The following is a 22,471-nucleotide window of genomic DNA, read 5'->3' as shown; positions in this document are numbered from 1 at the left end:
ATGGGGAGGGAGTAGGGTGGATTGGGAGCTTGGGGTTAATAGATGCAGACTATTGCCTTTGGAATATATAAGCAGTGAGATCCTGCTGTGTAGAAGTGGAAACTATTTCTAGTCACATATGATAGAGCATGATAATGTGAGAAAAAAGAATCTATACATGTATGTGTAACTGGGTCACCATGCTGTACAGTAGAGAAATGACAGAACACTGTAAACCAGCTATAATGGAAAAAAAATAAAAATCATTATATAAAAAAATAAATACTTTGAACACAAAAAAATAAAAAAAGTAAAAAACAAAAATAAATAAATTAATTAAAGCAGAGACCTAAAGGAAGAGAGTAAGCAAACCATATTTGAGGAAACAGCTTTTCAGGCAGAGGCAGTAACAGAGGTCTTATGGACTACAAAGACCTTGTGGGGAAAGCTTGCTGGGAACAGCAGGGAGGCTAAATTCAGCCAGAAATTCAGGAGGTGAGGTGAGGGTTAGGTAGGGGCCAGTAGCAAGACATATGCCATCAGGGAAGGACTTGAGCTTTCACTGGAAAAACCCATTTGAACCATGTTGAGCACAGGGAGGATGCAAACTGGCTTAGATTTTCAGCTTTTTTTTTTTTCTTTTTGGCTTCACCCATGGCACACGTGGAAGTCCCTGGGCCAGGGATCGAACACCAGCTGCAGCAGTAACCAGAGCCACAGCAGTGATAATACCAGATCTTTAACCCACTGAGCTACCAGGAAACTCCTGGTTTAGATTTTTAAAGCCACACTCTGGCTACCATATTGAGAAAGACTGGGTGTGGGGAAGCACGGGCTTGGGGAAGCACGGGCTTGGGGAAATGAGCTGGGCGGAAAGTTGCTACAATAATCCAGGATAACAATAATGGAGATGGAGAGAAGGTTATGTTTTGAAGAGACAGAATTTTCTAATGAGTTGGATGTTAGGTATGAAAGAAAGTGTCAAGGATAATATTGGAGGTTTGGGCCTGAAACGGGAAGAGCCAAGTTATTGTTTGTTAAAATGAGGTAGACCAGGAGAGGAGACAATGTGAGGAGTTCAGTTTTGAAAAAAAAATTTTTTTCATGATTATTAAATATCTGACTTTTTCAAGATGCTGGGAAGAGAGCTGGACTTTGGGACAGAGACTCAAGAAGAATTATAGGAATATGGGTAATATACCAAATAAGCAATCAGTCAATAACAAAGGGAATCAGAGACTTATTATCTTCCAGTTCTGCTCACCAGACATTTACTGAGACATTTCCAGGTACTGTGTACCTGGAACTAGGTTGCAAACATCTAGTTTTCTTCGAGGATAAGAACAGACCTTATCCTCGAAGAAATCATAGAATCCTGCCCACATACTTTCATCATAGGGCTGTAAATGCTAAACCTGTTCAGGTGCCGCAGATTTGTAGGTAAAGAAAGCATCCTGGAGGAGATGACAAAAATAGATTTCCTTTAGGGATGATTAAAGCTCCCAACCTAAGAAAGGAAAAAGGGGCTTTCCAGGTAGAGGGAAAATAATGGGCAAAGGCATGAAGGCATGAAACACTACAAAGCATTCAGGTAAACCCTGAACACTTCAATTTTACCAGTTTAAAAATAATGGGTATTTTTAATGGATCATCTTTTCTCTGGGTTGTATTGTAGGAAGTATCCTGGATGGACAGCTGTTGGAAACCCAATGCCATAGCCAGCTCTTCTTCAGTACTTAAGGATTTATCCTGGCATTGAGTAATGAGAATTTTGGTAAGAAAAATTACGTAGTGATAGTATATGAGCTTTTCTTAATAAGTTTTATAACTCTTCTCTAAAGATCTTGGAATGTCACAGATGTCTGTTCACATAAGGATTGTTCCTATTCTGAAAATAAATGAAACAGGTTAAGTCTGTTAACACCCCGATGTGCTCTTTATGTTCTTCTAAATGTATCGTTTTATGTATCTCACCTTATTTTGTTCTTTATGTGTCTGTCTACTCAGTAAGTTATGTAGTCTTTGATGGCAAATCTGGGTGTTATTCAGCCCCTCAGTGCAGACTATATGAAGGCACAGATTCTTAGTTATTAAATGGTCAAGTTAACGCTACTCCCTGAAGTTGTAAAGGCTTTGACAATATAAAAAAGACAGGCAGATGTATTAAAACTCTGGGAAGTTCCAAGATAAGCGATTTTCCCAAATCACTCAGAAAAATGATTATGTATTGACCCTTAGGATGGCATAGAATATCTTTGGTTGGTTCTTTTTCTATCCAGTTTTTCTCCAAATGATATTAATGTGTAATTAATTTTCATATCATTACATGAAATTAATATGTAAGGGGCACGCCTATATTAATAATTCATTCATGTTGTTAATCTGTGCTGTATGAAATATGTTGGACAATTAAAAAGGAAAGAAGGATGAGAGAGAAGTTTAAGGATAATAAAAACAAATTAAGTGGTGATATTGGCATATAGTAAATTAGTAAATATGTATATTTTCTTTAAATTATTGTCATTAAGGAGACACAGCGGGTTAAGGAGGATCCGGCGTTGTCACTGTTGTGCTCAGGTCACTGATGTGGCACAGATTCAATCCCTGGCCCCAGAACTTCTGCATGCCATGGGCATGGCCAATGTATATTTATATATATATATAGTCAGTGAAGTGCCTCTGGTGAAATACATATTAAAGAATTTTGCACATGGGAAACAGAGCTGAAGATGGGGAAGAAAACAGAAAAGATCAATTCTGATTTCATGAATTCTACTAAGGAATTTTTAAATTGTGATAAATTTACATTTTGATAAGGTATTATTTTAAATATCGATTTTTAACTAAAAAAATTTACCGACTTTGTCTGTGATTATACTTTTCAGAAACCATATTTGAGAAGTACTTGCATCCAGTGCTACTTGTGTTTACTTCTGAACAGTCATTTTTTAACTGAGGCTGGCATTCATGTCTTCATTTTGGGGTAATTTTGTCTTTCATCATAAATATTATCATGTTAATGGCCATGATCATTGTTCTTTAGTATCTTATCTATTAAATTGGTTTATGTTCAATTTGCTTACATCCTTCAGGTACTCAGTATTTGGGGTATGATAGAGGGCAGATCATGAGATTCAGAGGTTTGGTAAACATCCCACAGAGCATTTCTATAGCGTTGTAATATTCCAAACAAATATCATATCCTGCAAATAAACTGAACTTGGTATCTAACTAAATTTGAAAGTGCATTCTGTATTAACATCCTATGTGATTTTCACAGCAGTGAGAAAAAATAGATATTTAGGACTCACAATACTTTTTTAAAATCTCTCCCTGGCACTGACTTCTCACCCTTTGAGGCCTATCCTAGCTTGGTTTAAACCATTTCTTTCTTTAGGCCCTTTGTTTTTCCTCCTAATAAACATTCATATTTTACCATGCTTATTAACTTTTTTCTTCTCTGTTAGATACAGCTAATACCCTACACTAAGTTGGCTCTAAGCACTCAACTCAAGTTATGTAAGCTGATTCCCAGTTCAGTTTTACTCTACTAATGCCTTCATGCTACGGGGAACTATTGATTTGTGAGGGTACCTTCCCCTCACAAAAAAGAATTGTATTGGCTCTCATGAAGATCCATTACTGAGCAACTGTTTTCCCTGAAGCTCTAAGACTTCTTCCAAAGTCACTTAGTCAGCGTATGTGTCCTGACATTTCTGTTTTACCAAAATAAATAAGTTATGTGATCTAGTTTTATGACTAGATAAGGCTCAAGTCCATAATATTTATGGAGAAAGCTGGTACAAGGAGCCTACAAGAGGCATGTTTAACTTACTATAAAAATACTTATTTACTGTCAGAATCATTATGCGAAAAAGATTATTTCTTATTTTATGAATTATACAATTTATTAGACTTAAAAGTCCAATGATACCTCTACTTAAAGTAGTTGATTCATTCAAAAACATTTACTGAGCATTGCCATGCATCATGTACTGTTTTTATTTTTATTGTGATAAATTGCACCAGGGTTATTTATACGTTGTCCGTCCAAATAGGCTTTTCTCTAATCCAGACTGGTCAACAAGCTATCCTATAGCATCAAAGTTGTCCTGTGTGTTCGGTGTTAATATTGATCTGCAAGGCTGTTGAATGCACAACGGCAGGGATAACACTCATACTTTCACATGTCGGAATAAAAAAGTTTTGATGGCTCTTTTGCCTGTAGTATTCATCGAGACAATATTATGCTCACTCAAAAGGCTTTGCTCTTTCCTTTTGCTTTCAGCTGTATCAGTGCAGGTCTTCCTAAAACAGAAGCAACCTGGCAGCACGTAATAAGTGATTTGAAAAAAATTGAAGATCTTATTCGAGTGAGTACTCATTTTTCCATAAAATATCTGGTTTAATTGCTAAGGAGTGTGCTAATCCCTGTGTTTTGCTGTCATTCTTAATGAAATCTCACTTGAAACAATATTATCTCTGTAGAGTCTGTGCACCTCATAGAGCCTCAAATGAAATCTTTTACTTAGAATTTTCAGATTGTAATTATCTTTAAAATTCAATGTATAGGTGGCACAACATAAAGAGCTCTCTGTCACCACAGGCCAAAGAAACTCTTTTTTTCTGCCAGAAAAACTAAGTAATTTGGTGCCGAGACCAGCTCAGCAGGATGGGGCTGAAGAACAGGTGCTGTGGAACTTAAGGAAAAAAGTTAACATAAAACAAGACACAGAGACATTTATCTTAAGTAAAGGTGGGAACCAGGGGACCCAAGGTCTCAGGGACCAAGAGCACTGCCTCAAGAAACCACACACTTTTATTGTGCTCTTTAGATGAGATCAAGTGAGGAGTGGCTATGGATGGATGATAGAGGGTTTGTTTGCTTTTACTATTTTGAAAACCACTTAGCTGGTAAAAGGTTAAGCTCTTACTCTGACCTCTAGGCACATAACAATTCTTAAGCTTAAGTCATTTCCATCTCTGTGACTGTTTTTTCCAAGCAGGAAGATGGGATAAACTAAGGCAAGAAGATGGGATAAAGTAAAGAAGGACAAGATGGAGTTTTCAGAGAAACATGTCTCTGCAACAATTTGGTGGCCCCTATAGGGGGAAAGGCCTGACCCGGGGAAGGGCTCTCTCTTCCATGGACAAGAGAACCCTTTTCCCACCTGGAGACACTAGCTGGCCTGGCAGAACTTGTAGAGGAGACAAATGTGGGTCCTCCTATGGTGTGATGATGCAACAGGGGCAGCAGGAGAAGCAAGCTGTCCAAATTAGCATCACAAAGATTCTTAAAACTAAACCATTATTGGAATCACAGCTTGTGAACTAAGTCAGAATTTGCATACTAAGCCTACACAGGGTGGCTGCATGCTAAAATAGAAGATTTAAATAGGACACAGGGCCTCCTAACATAATAGCCAAAATACTAGAATACAATTGAAAATCACTTTCAAGCCAAGAAGCAAGAAAATCACAACTTGAATGAGAAGAGATGATGAAACAGACTCTGAAACGGAGATGGATTAGCTGTTGGAATTTTTGACAAGGATTTAAAGCCACCATGAAGATGTGCCAGCAGGCATTTACAAATATCCTCAGAACAACTGAAAAAAAGAAACCAGAAAGTCCTAGCAAAGAAAATACAATATGTAGAAGGCACCAAATGGAAATGATAGAACTGAAAAATACAATAACTGAAATATAAAACAAACTAGAGAGGCTTATTAGCAGAATGAATATGACAGAAGAAAGAGAGTCAACTTGAGGATAAAATAATAGTGAGAAAACAGACTGAAAAACAAGTAAATAAAGGCTCAGGGATCTTTGCACAATAAAAGACCCAGAATTCCTAGCATTAATATCCTGGAAGGAGAGGAGAAAAGGAACACAAATAAAAGACAGAGATTGGTTTAAATGATAACTAAATGCAAACCAATTTATTCTGTCTACAAAGAATTTGCCTCAAATGTATATATATGATATATAATGATAGGTATATGTAATGACAGGTAGGTTTAAATTAAAAGAGAAAAGAATATGCCATGATGTAGTGGGTTGTATAGTGCCCCTGCCCATTCATGCCTATGTAGAACCTCAGAATATAACATTATTTGGAAATGGGTCTTTGCAAATATAATTAGTTAAGGTGAGGTTATAGTGGGAAGGGTTGGACCCAAATCCAATGACTACTGACCTTGTAATAAGAGGGCAGGACACCTAGACTCTCACGGGGAAGAAGGCCCTGTGAAAATGGAGGCAATTACAAACCAAAGAAGATTGGAGAGAGGCAGTACAAGCCAAGGAAACCCAGGGATCACCAGGTGATGCAAGGGGCTTGGGAGACATAAGGAAGGACAGTTCTCTAGAGCAGTTCTCTAGGATGGAGCAGGCCCAATTGACTCCTTGGCTTTGAACTCTAAGAAGTGAATTGTTGCTGTTTGATGACACTCACTTTGTGGTACTTTGCTCTAGCAGCTCTGGGAAACCTAGGCACATGCACACAATAATTTACATAATAATTTGAAAAATCAGAAGTGCTGTAGTCATACCACATAATGTAGGCTTCATAGCAAATAAAATTACTAGAGTCATAAGAGACATTACATCATGGTAAAAGATGAATGTGGAAAACATAATGATAATGTGTTCCCACCAAACAGCAGAGCCTCAAAATGTAAGAAGCAAAACTTAACAATACTACCGAAAGGGGAAGCAGATGAATCTACGGAAATAGTTGAGGACTTGAGCTCCTCCTTGGGGTAATAGAGCTACTAGACATTAATGAGAAAGAAAATAGAGGAACTGGACAACACATCTACCAGCAATATCTAATTTCCATAGATAGAACACTTCACCCAATAACAGGGAATAAATATTTTTTTCAGGCCCTTGTCACGATTGAACATGTCCTGGGCCATGATACAAACACATTTATCAGAATTTGAATCATGCAAAAGATGTTCTGCCACCACAGTGGAGTCAAGTAAAAGTCAATTACATAAACACAACTAGAAAATTTCCACTTGGAAATTAAATGATATACCTATAAACATTTCATGAGTCAAAGAGTAAGTCTCAAAGGATCTTAAAAAATATAGAACTGAATGATAATGAAATACTTCATATGAAGATCTGTGGGATTTAACTAAAGCATTACTTGGAGAGCAAGGTTTAGGAGGATGAATGATGGAGGAACATTTTGGGAGGAAGGCGATTGGGCTGTAAAAGAGTAGCAGGAGGATTCTCACGATGATGGGACTGTTAGGTATATTAACTGCAAGAGTGATTAGATTAATTTACACATATAATAAAATTGCATAGAACTATACACATCTGCACATACACAGAAAACATGAAAAACATAAAGTGGGTATACTGTATCCATGTCGATTTCCTGGTTATATTGAACTGTATTATGCAGGATGTCATCACTGGGGGAGATGGTGAAGGGGTACCCAGGATTTCTCTGTATTTTCTCTTATAATTCCATGTGAGTCTAAAATTATCTCAAAATAAAGAACTTAATTTAGAAGCTTAATTTAATGTTTTCAGCAGGTCGTTCTCATTGTACCTAAAGCAGGGCATAGTTTTTCATATTATCTAATTTTGTTTCCTTTCAGTCTATACATATGGATGCCACATTGTATACTGAAAGTGATGCTCATGTGAGTATAGTCTGTTTTCAATATTGCTATATTTTCCAGTTTTCAAAGGTCTAAGAAACATATTTTCATAAACTTACTGAAATATATATACCTTTTAAATCTAACTTTTGGCCTGTCCTCACAGCATATGATCAGTGAATTTTATGTGTAATTGTTGAGGTTGTGGGTCTTGGAAAGAAAGAGATACATGTGTGTTTTCATTGTAGCATCGTTGCCAAATCAAGATATACAAAAGCCTTTCCCTTCCTTGTCAGACTAAATATAGCATACACTTCTATGGTGCAATTAGATCAGGATGCAATAAATGCAAGAACCAAGTCATTCAGTTTAAAAGTATCAGTTGTTTCCAGTACTACAGTGTGTTGTCACTTTTAATCATATTTTTAATAAATTGTTGAAGTACATTGATGCTTTACATTTTTCCCAAATCTCTACAACTGTCAGAAAAGGATTCTAACTTGTTACTCTCTGTGTGAGAAAAGAAGTAACATTATCCTTAAAATCTATCATAATTCAAAAATGATCTATAACTTGTTTCATTAATATGCTGACAATACCTAAGGCATGTAGGATTTCAGTCCTGTTGCTAGTCCTTTCCCTCTGGATTGATTACTAAAAACCAGGAAACCAATCCCCGATTTCTTCACCTCGTAGAAAATAAACTCTATGTGTGTGCATTCCAAACAGTGAGTCCTCTCTCTGTTTTTCCTTAATTAGAACTCTTCTGAAATAGAAGGTTCTAAGACTTTCTAAGCATTGGAAAGAAGCCACAGCCAGAAACTAGAAAAAAACAGATCTTCCATCAACCACTTGGGTGGTGCTGCTCCTAGGAATTGTCTCCCTCTTTTGGCTTCAGCATGTTTTCCATTTTTCTTTGCATTTTCTTCAAAGTAGAAAGTAATCAATTAACCACCAACTCTTGGAATCCTGAGACGCTTTTTTGCAAGAAGATAACCCTTCAACTCTTGGTGGTAGAAAGAAGCTGAGATTGGAATGTAGATTTAAACCCTGACTCAGCCACTACCTAGATATGTTTCTTGGAAGGCACTAAATATTCTCAGTGTTATTATTTAATTTATTTTTTTTTAATTTATGTTGTTATCAACGTGGTGACAGCAATTACCCTTTCAATCTGGAGCAGCTACTATGGGGGGAATAAGGAAGCTTGCCGAGGCCAGGCCCAGTGGGTGTGTTCCTTTATTCATTCATTCACTCATTCACTTTTTATTGTTTATTTATTAGGAATATAGTTAACTTATAGTGTTGTGCCAATTTTGCTGTATAGCATAGTGGCCCAGTCACACATTGAACTTATCTACAAAACAGGAACAGACTCACAGGCAGATTTGAGGTTGCCAAGGGGAAGAGAGGAGGGAGTGGGATGAACTGGGAGTTTGGGGTTGGTAAATGCAGGCTATTACGTTTAGAATGGGTAAGCAATGAGGTCCTGCTGTACAGCACAGGGAACTCTATCCAGTCTTTATTCATTCATTTATTTAGTGAGCACTTGTCAAGGGTCTGCAAGGGTCCCAGGTATTGAGCACAGAAAATCAGACAAGTTGTGTTCAAATTGCCGCATGTTCATTAAATGCTTCTTTTGTATGAAGTTCAGGTTTTCATTAAATTAATCATTGTGGGAAATGTATTTTTTGTGAGACCTGCAAGGTGCCTTTCTGATGTGGCCAGCCTGTGAAGAGATCATACTCGTGCTTTTATTTTTCTAAGAAATTTCTTGGAATCATGCCTGCCTCCAGAACTTTGGAATTTGCAGGAATAGTATGACTAGCAGCTACCACTGTTTAACATGTTACCAATAGGATCTGATTCTAAAAAACTCTTCCCTATGCGCCGTCTATATTAATGTACTGAGAGTCTCAGGTCAGTATTAGCACCCTTTTCCACAGAGGAAATGTGCTTAGTGAGGAAAAAGTGCTCTATGATTTCCATATTTTCTAGGGTTATTATGTTTTCTTTTGCACAATATCACCATCCTTTCTGTTTTGTTCTTAGTTTGATTGGGTTTTGATTTCAAAGCCAAAAGAGAGAGAAAAAAAAAAAATCAGGTTGCTTCCTAGGTAGAATTCCTTAGGGGTACTGTGTTTCTTTATCAAATAGTTGGATTGACTTTTTAAAAAAGCAAAATTGAGATCCTGCCATATAGCACAGGGAACTGTATATCTAATCACTTGCGATGGAACATGATGGAGAATAATGTGAGAATGCCGGGTCACTTTTCTGTACAACAGAAATTGATAGAACATTGTAAATCAATCATAATAAAAATTAAAAATAAAAAAACCAACTTACATCTATGTGAAACTGAATAATCAGAAAATAATCATTTTTGTTTCCACAATGGTTCTTCGTAATTCTTTTAGCCCAATTGCAAAGTAACAGCGATGAAGTGCTTTCTCCTGGAGTTACGCGTCATTTTGCAAGAGTCCAGAAATTCAGACATTAGTGATACAGTAGAAAACCTTATCATCCTTGCAAACAGCAGTTTATCGTCCATTGAGGTGAGTTACCCAGCAGTTATGCAGAACTTCAAGGCCAGGGGTCGAAGCTGTATCCTCATGGAGACTAGGCAGGTTCATTACTGCTGAGCCATGACAGGAACTCCTATTTTTTCTTTTTTTTTTTAAACACCATTTTCCAACTCCCAGAACAATGCTTGGCATATACTGGATACTTGATCTATTTCTGAAATGAATATATTAATGTTTAAAAGACTTTTGTGATATGTTATCTGTTATTGGTTGAAAGATTGAGCCGAGTGACAGACAGCTCATAACAACATCCATGGGGAACTCTTAATGTACATTTTAGAGTCCCGCATCCTGACATAGTGTGGCACATGCAGCAAAAGGATGGGCAGGACTGCACAGTCAGAAGACCTGGACATGGAGAATTTCACTGATTATGTCAGCTGAGATGATTCATTTAATATCTCTGCCTTACCCATCTGACACAATTATTTCCCAGATCAAATAGGACAGCATTATATGGGATATGACAGTGCCTGGCATGCAGGATGTGCTTGATAAATATTGGTGAATCTGAATTTCAAACATTTAATGGGTGGAAAATCTAATTTTGATTTTTGCTGGTACAGCTTTCATGGTTCAGATGATCTCTAGAAAGTCTATTTTTGATTGCTACATTTAGAATATTCTACTTATTCATGAAACTGTGTTTAAAGTACAACGATTTTTGATATTCACTGAAATAGTTCAATTCAGCTAGTAATGACTGAGTGCATACTCTGTGCCAAGCCCTGTTCTATATGTTAAGGAAGTCAAAACACATGGCCTTACCCTCCTGGAAAAACCTAGAGAGTAGTGGTATGAAAGGCATAAAACTCTGTATAATACATAATACATGGTATAATACAGATAGAATCTAAACAAGGGGTTCTGAGAATGTAGAGGTGGGACACTTAGTTCATCCCAGGAGCTCCTAGGTTCAAAAAAGCCTTCCTACTGGAGTCAGTACCTGAGTGATATTAAGTATAAGTAGTAGGAGCTAAAACAGAAGCATGGAACAGGCAGAGAGAAAAGCACAAACCTCGGATAGCCCGATGTGCACATGGAGGCCAAAGGCAGGAGCCCAGTGTTCCCAGGTATAAATTTTCAGCTGCAAGAAAGGTGAAAGAAATAGGCAAGACACAGCTCAAGGAGGGCCTGCATGCCATGCAAGGAATCGTGGATTTCGTGCTAGGATAGATGACTAGAAACCATGGAAGTGCTCTAAGCAGGAAATTCATAGTCCCATAGCCATGTCTGATTTTTTTCCAGTATCTGGAATCCAGTCTAGGACAAGTCAGCCTGTACCAAATCTCCTAGATCTCTTTTCCCCTAGTTCTTCCTAATAGGATATTAATTTGTCAATGTTCTTATGACTCAAGACCTCCCCCCTGGTTCAAGTACACGATGTTCCTAGGAAAGGCGTATGGTAGACTTTCCCATCTAATCCTTTCTTTTTGTTTGGCAGTATAAAACTGAATCTGGATGCAAAGAATGTGAGGAGCTGGAGGAAAAAAATATTAACGAATTTTTGAAGAGTTTTATACATATCGTGCAAATGTTCATCAACCCTTCTTGATTGCAACTGATCCTTGTCAGCGTTTCTATTATTAACGAACATCTTGCCACTGCTTAGAGGCAGCGAAGCGCTCAGCATTTCAAATGTGGTGCCAAAACAAGTTCTTCTAGCAAGAAGATGCTCAGCATCTTGGATCAGATGAGCTCTTGGAGGACAAAAAAATGGCATTGCATACAGTGTCCAGGAACTGTTCTCAGACTTATTTTATTCATTTATTTTTAATTTATTATTGAACTTGTACATATTTGTAGCATAATGTAAAATGTTGAATAAAATTCTGTACATATTTTATCCTTCGTAACTCCACTGATATTTTACCACTTATAAGAAAATAGAGTGTTGGGTTCAAGAGAGATCGTCAAATTAGTGAACAACCAGTGGGGCGAGGCACCGCTGCTACACGTAAAGACAGTGCCCTAACCAGTGTGGACCATTAACTGCAGGCTTCGTTTACTTCTCTGTTAGATGTAGCCCTTAGTGGAAGAACTGACTACCAATGAGAAAGGAGGAACTAGGAAACCAGCACTTTATTCTGTAATTTAGCTATTGATATATAAAGCACTTCTATGAAAGAGAGAAATTACAAGTGCCTCAGAGTTCGCATCGTGGCTCAGCAGTTAACAAACCCGACTAGTATCCATGAGGACACGGGTTTGATCCCTGGCCTCGCTCAGTGGGTTAAGGATCCGGTGTTGCCATGAGTTGTGGTATAGGTCACAGATGCGTCTAGGATCCCGCATTGCTGTGGCTGCGGCGCAGGCCAGTGGCTGCAGCTCCAATTCAACACCTATCCTAGGAACCTCTGCATCCCGTGGGTGCGGCCCTAAAAAAGACAAAAAGAAAAAAGAAATTACAAGTGCCTGGCATGGAATAGGCAGCCGTCAATGGTAGGTGGGGTGGGAATAATAAATTCTCACTGACAGGGGGCATCGTGTATCAAAAAAGTATATGAACTAAGTTGTTTATATTTCATGCTTTCCCAAGTATGGGTATTTTATTTTTCCACATTGTTTTTGCCATGTTTGTAAAATAAAAACTGCTGATGAGTTAGAGCCAATGTAATCTGGCATAAAATAATTGCTGCTTCTTTCTTTCTTTCTTTCTTTTTTTTTTTTTTTTTTTTTTTTAGTAAACCATCTAAAATTTTCAAGCTCTACTTGAATGGAACTGGCTGAAATGACATAGTCTCCTTCTCATCACAAATTTCTTTCCCCTGGTCCACTTCTGGCAATCTTCACTGAGAGACTACAGAGTAGGAATTGAATCCTAAGAATCCATTTCTCCCCATTTCACAGTACAAACCATTTCTCTATTGAAACATTCTTTTTTTACCCAGTGCCCCAAATAATGTACCTTATACCATTGGCCACACTTTTAAAATACTGACCTATATTTTTAAAGTAGCCAACAACCGCAGTTGCCTTCTTATTTTGTTTTATTTTTTCCTTTTTAGGGTCGTACCAGCAGCATATGAAAGTTCCCAGGCCAGAGATAGAATTGGAGCTGCAGCTCCTGGCCTACACTGCAGCCACAGCAATGGAGGATGTGAGCTGCATCCACTACCCACAGCTAGTGGCAAGGCCTCCGGACCTTAACCCACTGAGTGAGGCCAGGGATGGAACCTGAATCCTCATGGATACTAGTAGGTTCTTAACCCACCGAGCCACAAAGGGAACTCCTTGCAGTTGCCCCTTAGTAGTCATATTAAACTGTCAACTTACATTGAGTTACTGGTGCATAAAGTACTGCCCAATGGCTCATGTATCTCATCATTCTAGTCAATGTATGCTTTAAAATTTCTTTCAAGGAGTTCCTGTCATGACGCAGCAGAAACAAATCCGACTAGTATCCATGAGGATGCAGGTTCCATCCCTGGCTTCATTCAGTGGGTTAAGGATCCGGCGTTTCTGTGATCTGTGGTGTAGGTTACAGACACAGCTCAGATCTTTTGTTACTATGGTTGTGGTATAGGCCAGCCGCTGTAGCTCCGATTCTATCCCTAGCCTGGGAACTTCCATGTGCCGCAGATGTGGCCCTAAAAAGACCAAAAAAAAAAAAAAAATTATTTCAAGTTAGTTTTGGAGAGACCTGTGTTCCATTTCATTTTCGAAGAATCATGTGTTAGCCCTCAGTTTGCTCCCTGATGTGAATCTAGACAAATAGTATTTGGCAGCCCTCAAAGTGTGGTGGTTTTTCTCTTTTGGTTTGTTTGTTTGTTTTTAATTTAATTTGAAATGAATTTTTTGACAATGCATTTGTTTTATTGTATCAGAAAATTTTAAAGTTAAAATACAGACTTTTTTGGATAAATATTGGAGGTAAACCTCTTGTAATACGTAAAAAATTTTACTTGTGTATTAAACCCAAATGCATCACAGGAGTTCTGATTTTATTATAATCTTTCCAGAAGTAAATAATAATGTCCAAAATATGACAGTATTTTGCTCTGAGATAAAAGTCATCCAGATGGAATGGTGGCATTTGTTAAACACCATCATGATCATGCTTCTCGCTCTTCTTTTGGTTCTTGTGGTACAATATTCTGCTCTGTCATTTGGATAAAGATAGGAAGCTTGCTTATCAAATTTATGGAATATGCAAAGTATGTAACAGCATGAAGATTTACAATTCCCTCAGTGTAGAAGAAAGCATCCGTGTAACAAGATGAAAATTAATAAGGATACACAAAGACTTCTGTACATGGGCCACAGTAATGAACTGCGTGAGTAAAGAATAAGGAAGATGCAGCTGGATCCAGCAAAAAAGATCTTAGGGTTTTTATGCCCCAGTAACTCAGTGGAAGTTGACAGTTTGATATGACTATTAAGACGGCAATTGCAATGGTTTGAGGTATCATATTCAAAAAGTCAAGACTCGGAGTTCCTGTTGTGGTGCAGTGGAAATGAATCCAACTAGGAATCATGAGGTTGCGGGTTTGATCTCTGGCCTCCCTCAGTGGGTTAACGATTCTGGTATTGCTGTGAGCTGTAGCTGTGTAGGTCACAGACACAGCTCAGATCTGGTGTGGCTGTGGCTGTGGTATAGGCTGGCAGCTGTAGCTCCGATTTGACCCCTAGCCTGGGAACCTCCATATGCTGAGGTGCCACCCTAAAAAAAGCCAAAAAAAAAAAAAAGATATGTGAGAGGATATTATTTCTACACTCTCCCTGGCAATAAGCAAAATGGACTAGAAGACAGGGGACATGGAAAAACAAACAGAACCAATATATAATTTATGAATCTAGAGATCCTTAAAATCCAATCGCAAGTCTAGTTTTATAGACTCTCATTCTTTATCTTAGAACAAAGAATCGATGTAATTTTTTTCTTATTTTGCTGCTATTGCTGTCATTGTGAGAAAGGCTTATATGTTTAGATATGTTACTGTTTCTGTCCATCAGAGTCAATGGCTCATAAGTTCAAACTGACTTATAATATCAAAATTAAGGAATGGGATTGATTCCCCTCCTCCTCCCATACACACAAATACTGAGAATGCATTTTTTCCTTCATGTGTGTTATATCAGGCTTAGCGTAAGCTCTCTGTATTGATATGTGAGTCACGATTAACACATCCATGTCATGTATAAATATTTTGCCCCGAAGAAATCCCATTTCCATAGAGATTTGGTTCAATGCTTCTGAATATGTCTGATGACTAAATTTTATCTTCACTAAAGGACTTATTATGCAAGGCAAACTTCAGCTTCATTGAAAAGATCCTTCATTGTATAATCTATCCACTGCAACGTAGAGGAAAAATTAAGGAATCATTAATGAGGAGTCATGATTTTGTCCAATACGTTATTTCTTTAACCCTGGATTTGAAAGTAAGTTCACTATTAGAGAAGTTGAAGAGGATATTGTTACACTGAAGCAGAATTGAAAATTGTATAGTTTAGTTTTTACAAATTGTGTCAACACTCCCAGAATGTAATCATCAGAGAATCCAGTGTCATCCTGCAGGTGGTTAGTAAATTATCACTATCTTCAAGGAATTCACTCTGTCAGTCATATTGTAACCCCATTTATTGAACCTTCTGTATGCTAGGTGCTGCCATTGCAGCTGTGGATAAGACCACAGACCTCATGGCGTTTACATTCCAACAGGAAAAGTCATATTATCAAATTAATCACTGGAGTGCTTATTCAGATATTTTCAATTCTATGAAGGTCACCAGGTGAACATATAAAGAGAAGAACAGATGCTTTCAAGATGTCAGAGACTCTGAGACAATGGTCATCTGAGCCCTGATGTGAATTATAAAGAATCAATCAGAGAAACTGGCTGCCAGACCTTCCATCAGGAAGGTTATGGCATATTCAAAGGGCAGAAGGAAGGCACTAGAAGAAAAAGCACTAGAAGAAGCTGGTAAGGTAAATATCAAGTGGTTATATAGGTTCTGAAAAGAATATTTCTTTATACTCCAAAAAAGGGGATCCTTATTCTGACTCGTGTGAAAAATATAGGAAGTGTTGAGAGAAGAGTTGGAATTAAAATCTCCTTACTGCTAAATACAGGATAATAAAAATCATTTCTCATAACAGCATCTTACATGGGCCTCATTATTGTGGTCATTTAATGAATTCCTTGCAACACCTAATGGAGATCAATTTAAGTAATTATTTGTTCACAGTCGAAAACAATACATCTATTTGCAGCACATATGACTTTAGAGTCCAAGATTATGAGGGTTGACATATAAATTCAGCATTGGTATCTGAGGACAGTCAGAACTGTCTTGTGGTCAAAATCTGAGGACCAAGAAGTCTTCTTGAAAGAAGGACTTTCTAAACCACTTTTTCATGAGAACTATTGGATAGAAGGGAAGTCATCCATCCTCATTAAGAAAAATTGGGGCGGGGGTTCCCGTCGTGGCTCAGTGATTAACAAATCTGACTAGGAACCATGAGGTTGCAGGTTCGATCCCTGGCCTTGCTCAGTGGGTTGGGGATCCGGCATTGCCGTGAGCTGTGGTGTAGGTCATAGACGCGGCTCGGATCCCACGTTGCTGTGGCTGTGGTGTAGGCGGGCGGCTTCAGCTCTGATTCGACCCCTAGCCTGGGAACCTCCATGTGCCACGGGAGTGGCGCAAGGAATGGCAAAAAGACAAAGAAAAAAAAAAAGGAGAGAATAAGAAAGGAGCAACATTTCTGAATCTTAGTGACAGTTCAGAGCCTAAGGGCGAGACAAGAATGTCAGTACAGTGACGGCTCCGCAGGACAAGTATCATTTTTTCAAGGGTTTTAAAGATCATGGTCACCAGCCAGGTTCCATGCCCTGAGCTGATTTAATAAAGCCAAAGCCCCGTGTGTGTCTATAAGTTCTGCTCTCTGAGGACACACGGAGGCTGGTGGAAATAACAGTGATCCTCATATACTTTGATGATTCGTAAACGTTCACAAAGCACTTTTATCTGTATTCTTTTATTTGATAAGAGTTTCTGTCCCTCATGGGTAGAGATGAAGAGAGGCAGAACCTATGAAACATTTTGCCAATGTTTCTGATATGTAAAAGACAAAAAAGAAAGAAATCACCTGAAATTTTTTTGTGCCCATTCAGTTGGGTATTTTTCTAGGCCCCATTGTCTTTTATGTTTCCTTTCAAATAAGCACGAGCATAATACTTGGGGTGGAAAATTATCTGTTGTTAAGGAAAGCCAAACAGAGTTTAAGCATGTATTTTTATTCCATATTTTGATTATTTTTTCTTCACATAATTCTATTCTGGTGTTTTGTTTGCTTTGCCCAGATGGCAAATGTGTCATTAAGTTTATTCAGCCTGAATTAATTATCTTTTTATAGTAAAAGAAAATCCTCTCCTCTTGACATGTAAGATGTTTGTGCTGTATTTATGAATAAATAGAGGCAGCTGTTATACACAGCAATATTAATAGCATTGCTTTAAACATTTCATCTGAAAAGAAATCCACTCTTTTCAATATAATGTAAGCTCTTGGTGTCCCAGAGTTTACTAAAGAATTGAAAACCACAGACCTGTTATCCACACTGCAGCATTATAAGAAAAATATCATGCTTTATATAGCAGAGACACTCAATTCAAATTGCAGACATAAGGCAGCACTCTTTTAAATGGTTATTGTCTTTGCTGGTCACTTGGCCTTGATTTTTCAGTACTTCACAGGTCAAGAGCATGAAGATTATCAAAGCAGCTCTCCCTGGAAATAGAAAGATAACACCAGGCACAGACTTCATCTAATAAATAGCACAATGATGCTATTTCCTGTTTCTCAGCTGAATGGCTTTTTAATGCGTGATATGGCCATTGTAGAAGGCATTTTTCCTTTGGTAAGAATGAACAGGTTTGCAAAACAGACGAAATGCTTTCTCCTCGTGGAGAGGTCTTCTGAGCTCTAACCAGATATAATCCCACGTCACCACAGTGAGATCATAACTCTGAAAGGCATCTGATTGGACTTTAGAATTTCCCTGTTTGAAGAAACTTGGTTTCCCAGGAGGCCATACTTTTTCTCAGCAGAGCCAACTTGTCCCTAAGGGTTCATTTCATTTTTTAGTCATCTATATTTTATCTCCAACAACAAACATAGACTGTACTCTAGAGGATGAATATGTGCAAGCAGTGTTATACTGAGGGCGGGTATCAAAGCCCCAGGTGTAGGCTTCAAGTGGGTCCATTGTCTTTGGAGAACTAAAAAACAATGATAAAACTTACTGAAAGTCTGTCTGCCTTTATGATCACTAAATGCAGTGGTTCTAAACAATACCGTTGGTAGAATACGCTTCCCTGAAAAAAAAATATTTTTTAGAAGTATAAGTCTTAAACAATAGCTCAGGTTGTAGTTTTAAATAATAAACATGTAGTCTGCAAATTAGCTCATATTTATTACTTACTTTTTTTTTTTTTTTTGCTTTTTGCTATTTCTTGGGCCGCTCCCACGGCATATGGAGGTTCCCAGGCTAGGGGTCTAATCGGAGCTGTAGCCACAGGCCTACGCCAGAGCCACAGCAACGCAGGATCCGAGCCACGTCTGCAACCTACACCACAGCTCACGGCAACGCCGGATCGTTAACCCACTGAGCAAGGGCAGGGACCGAACCCTCGACCTCATGGTTCCTAGTCGGATTCGTTAACCACTGCGCCACGAGGGAACTCCTATTACTTACCTTTAATAAGCATTTTATTCTACATTGAAGTTGATTTGGAGACCTCAGTTATGTGGTTGGCCATCGACTCTAATGCATTCAGTTGACAGTGATTTCTAAAGAGTTCAGCCTTGTTTTCACCTCTCTTGTCTTGCATATTCTTTAAATAGATTTAAATAAATAATGGTAACACCATGATTGCAAAGATTAGGAAACTGAATCTTACCTCGATTTTGATTTGTGTTTAATATTTGAAACGGAAAAAGACAGCAAACCATGAGATGTAATAGTTTAGCAAATTCAGATTTTAGGTCATTCATGAAATCATTTACTGAATGTGCCTAATATCTTTAACTTTGAAATTTCTTCTTTTTGAGTTAAGTACTTGATTCAAAAATAAAGAAAAAAAGGAATAAAACAAAAGTTTCCATCTATGGTCTGATTTAGTAGTTGTCTAAATTATATCTTTTGCAGATGTTTCCATTTTATTAAAATTTAATTATTAGTTGCTAGTCAGTTATTTATGTGTTGCTAATTGAAAGAGTAAGGTTTTTTCTTTTGCCATGGTTTTTCACATTTCAAACTCTTTATACTGCTTTGATTTCTCTGTTACCGTAATTGCCTCTCAAAGGCATCTTTTAATTGACATCTACTGATAACTGAATTGTCCATGAGTGGGTTTCCAGGGGTGTGCATCCCTTAGGAAGTAAATTTCAATGTATATCCATGGGCATATGTTGTTTTTCAGGAGTGAGTCCACATTTTTCATCAGATTGTGGCATGTTCCATGAATCAAAATGTTTTAAATTTGCCTCTCTAGGAATTCCCTTCTTCTTCGTGTTAAAGTCAGGCAGTGTTGTATCTTGTGAAACTGGCGTTCATACTTTAATGTCCATTTCAGGATCTTGTTAAAACGCAGATTCTGACTCATTAGCTCCCAAGAGATGTGATGGTGTTGGTTCATGGATCACACTTGGAGAAACAAAGGTTTGACATCAGAGAGCTTTTGCCTCCAATCTATTCCTGGAGGCCAGCACCTAATTGAATGGACACTGTGGAACCAGGTCTGATTTCAGTCATCTGAGACTTGGCAAGTTGCCTAACCATTCCAAGCCTATTTTCTTGTCTCCAAAAAGACAGTAACAATATTGTCCACTACCAGGATGGTTGTGAATTAAATTAGATGCTGACTGCATTTCTTGGCACAGGGTAGATACAAAGTAACTTTCTTCCCTCCCCTTCCTCTGAGGCACTTTGTAGTTTCCTGTTACTCTAGTGAGGTGTTATAATCAGCAAGTCTGAGGATAGCCTCAGGTTGGATATAAATCCAGTATTACATGTGCACAGAATTTCCTTGAAACATTCTATTTTAATACTTCCTGGTATCAAGCAGAATTAGAACTCTAGTATTTTCTACCCATCAAATGCTGCCAGTAAACTACCAAAACAAAGTGTCTATTTATTGTGGTTTCGGCTTAGCACCTGGTTGCCCTGGGTAATTCTGCCTTTAAGTCAATTTAACCACTGCCCTTTCTCACCCCTATTTTAACTTCAACACTTCTTCGCACTTTTTTTTTTTTTTTTTTTTCTCTTTAGTGCCACACCTGTGGCATATAGAAGTTCCCAGGCCAGGTGTTGAATCAGAGCTACAGCTGCTGGCCTAAGCTACAGCTGCTGGCCTTAGCCACATCTGCAAACTACACCACAGCTCATGGCCATGCTGGATCCTCAACCCACTGAGCAAGGCCACGGATCAAACCTGCATCCTCACATTTACTAGTTAGATTCATTTCCATGGAGCCACAACAGGAACTCCGTGCACCAGCTCATATTGGTTAATTGTCACCTATTAGAGCAAATATTGCAATATTCTCAAGTTCTTATCCTCTCTCCCAACTCATTTTCAAGCTATTCTATCTGCTAGACTTTATCTACCTCATTGCTGCTGAATGTAATCACTTACATTATTTACATTAATTATTGATTTAATGTATGACCTTGGTTACTCAATCTAGTTTTTTGTCCTTCTCAGATTGTCAAGAATCAAATATGTTTAAGTTTCATTGCATCAGGATTGCCAAGAATTGGATGGAGCTGGAGACTTAAATGCTTTGGACTAGGTCAAGGTTATTCTTTTCTTTTTTATAGTTTAGTTCACTACCCTTGCTAATGAATGATTTCATGCTCTCATCATTAAGCTACAAATGCAGGACAATTTGGTCTCTACTATTTTATTAGCAAAGTTAACAGGGTCGTGATGAACATGAAATTTGCATTAATGTGACCTACTATCAAGCTCTCATCACTGATTAAAAATCTCTAAGTTGGTAGTAAACAAATGTAGAAAACAAAAGTCCTAATCTACAACTTTTCATTTCTTTAAGTTGCCACTTGAAAAACAAAACTCCAACAAAAAAAATAACTAAAAAAAATGGAGAGAAAGAAAGACTGTTGTGTTATTCTTGAAGACTATTAGGCTCAAGGTTATCAGCCAAGCATAATTCTTGTTTAATTCTCCCATTACCACCTAATCCTGTTTATGTCAAGAACACCTTTAATAGAATGTCACTTCAAATCACTGAAATACAAAGACAAGCATTGTAATTTACATTAGCTACAAAGTGAATACTCTTTCCACAGGGACCCCTGAGCTAGCAAGTACATCAGTGACAATGCATGCTGCCTCTGCAATCTCCCCAGAAGCCACAGCCATTAATTTGGTGGATACCATCCCCCCAAAAAAGGTCACTTTCTTTTTTCTGGGACATGGGTCAGAGAGTGTTTTCCTCCTCCTTTCTGAAAGAGTTCTGAGTACTTACTGGGGAGGGGGAGTTTTTTTGTGGTTGATAGCACTATTGTTTAATTTTAAAGTCTTTGTCTAAAAATGTCAGATTTGACTTATATATGCAATGTCTGGGTATTAGTTCTTCAGTGAAAGTTTTGATGTCCCAAGGGACTTTAGCTATCGTTAGTGAGTGGTGTGACCCCCTTGAGAGGAACTTTCCAAATACCTGAGAGTCCAGATATAACTGAAGAGGTCTTCATTAGTTTCTTCAATACTGCACTGGTTGCATATGGCCATGCATTTGCTTAGCCACTGATAATTAGAGGCAGGAAAATACAGCAGAGTAAAATTCATTGTTAGGACCTCAAAGAAACAATTGGAAGAACTAATCTTTAAAAATGAAACAGCTTATGGAAACATCATATGATGTTTCAGTAAGTCAATTATCACATTGATAAAGTAAGGATTTAAATTTTTTACTATGCCCTTTGATGGCAAGAACAAACCTGATTATTGCTCTTAGCTAGAAATTGGGGCAGTGAAATATCCTTTGATTCTAGAAATAATTTAAGTATATGGAAACATTGGTAGGATGGCTAATAGAATGTGTTTCATGGCCAACAAATTCCCACAGCAAATTTATCGTCAGATTGGTAATACCATTAGACGTAGTTTGCAAATGTAAAACCACAGCAGCATCTCCCCATGATCTCTAGCACACGTATTACAGAAATTCAGATGTCATAACTCTGAGTTTTCTACCTTTCATAACTACCCAGACATCAAAGAGGATGAGATGGGGGAAGAGGAT

The 22,471-nt window shown here is 37.9% G+C and overlaps 1 protein-coding gene across 9 annotated transcripts in view; it reads left to right on the top strand.

The window, feature by feature from the left end:
* IL15 (interleukin 15) overlaps positions 1–13,153 on the top strand; it is a 74,018-nt gene extending 60,865 nt beyond the window's left edge. For 4 of the 9 annotated variants that reach the window (XM_013978872.2, XM_005666853.3, XM_013978869.2 and 1 more), the window contains 6 exons: positions 1,655–1,753; positions 2,865–2,962; positions 4,268–4,352; positions 7,605–7,649; positions 10,028–10,165; positions 11,640–12,046. In XM_013978872.2, the coding sequence (XP_013834326.1) occupies positions 1,742–1,753; positions 2,865–2,962; positions 4,268–4,352; positions 7,605–7,649; positions 10,028–10,165; positions 11,640–11,750 (489 nt within the window). In that variant the 5' untranslated portion in view covers positions 1,655–1,741 and the 3' untranslated portion in view covers positions 11,751–12,046. 9 annotated transcript variants of the gene reach the window in all.

The sequence above is a fragment of the Sus scrofa genome, chromosome 8 (genome assembly GCF_000003025.6).
Source record: "Sus scrofa isolate TJ Tabasco breed Duroc chromosome 8, Sscrofa11.1, whole genome shotgun sequence".
NCBI classification, from domain to species: domain Eukaryota; kingdom Metazoa; phylum Chordata; class Mammalia; order Artiodactyla; family Suidae; genus Sus; species Sus scrofa.
The sequence above is the reverse complement of the archived record's forward strand: the minus strand, read 5'-3'. Positions and strand labels throughout refer to the sequence as shown.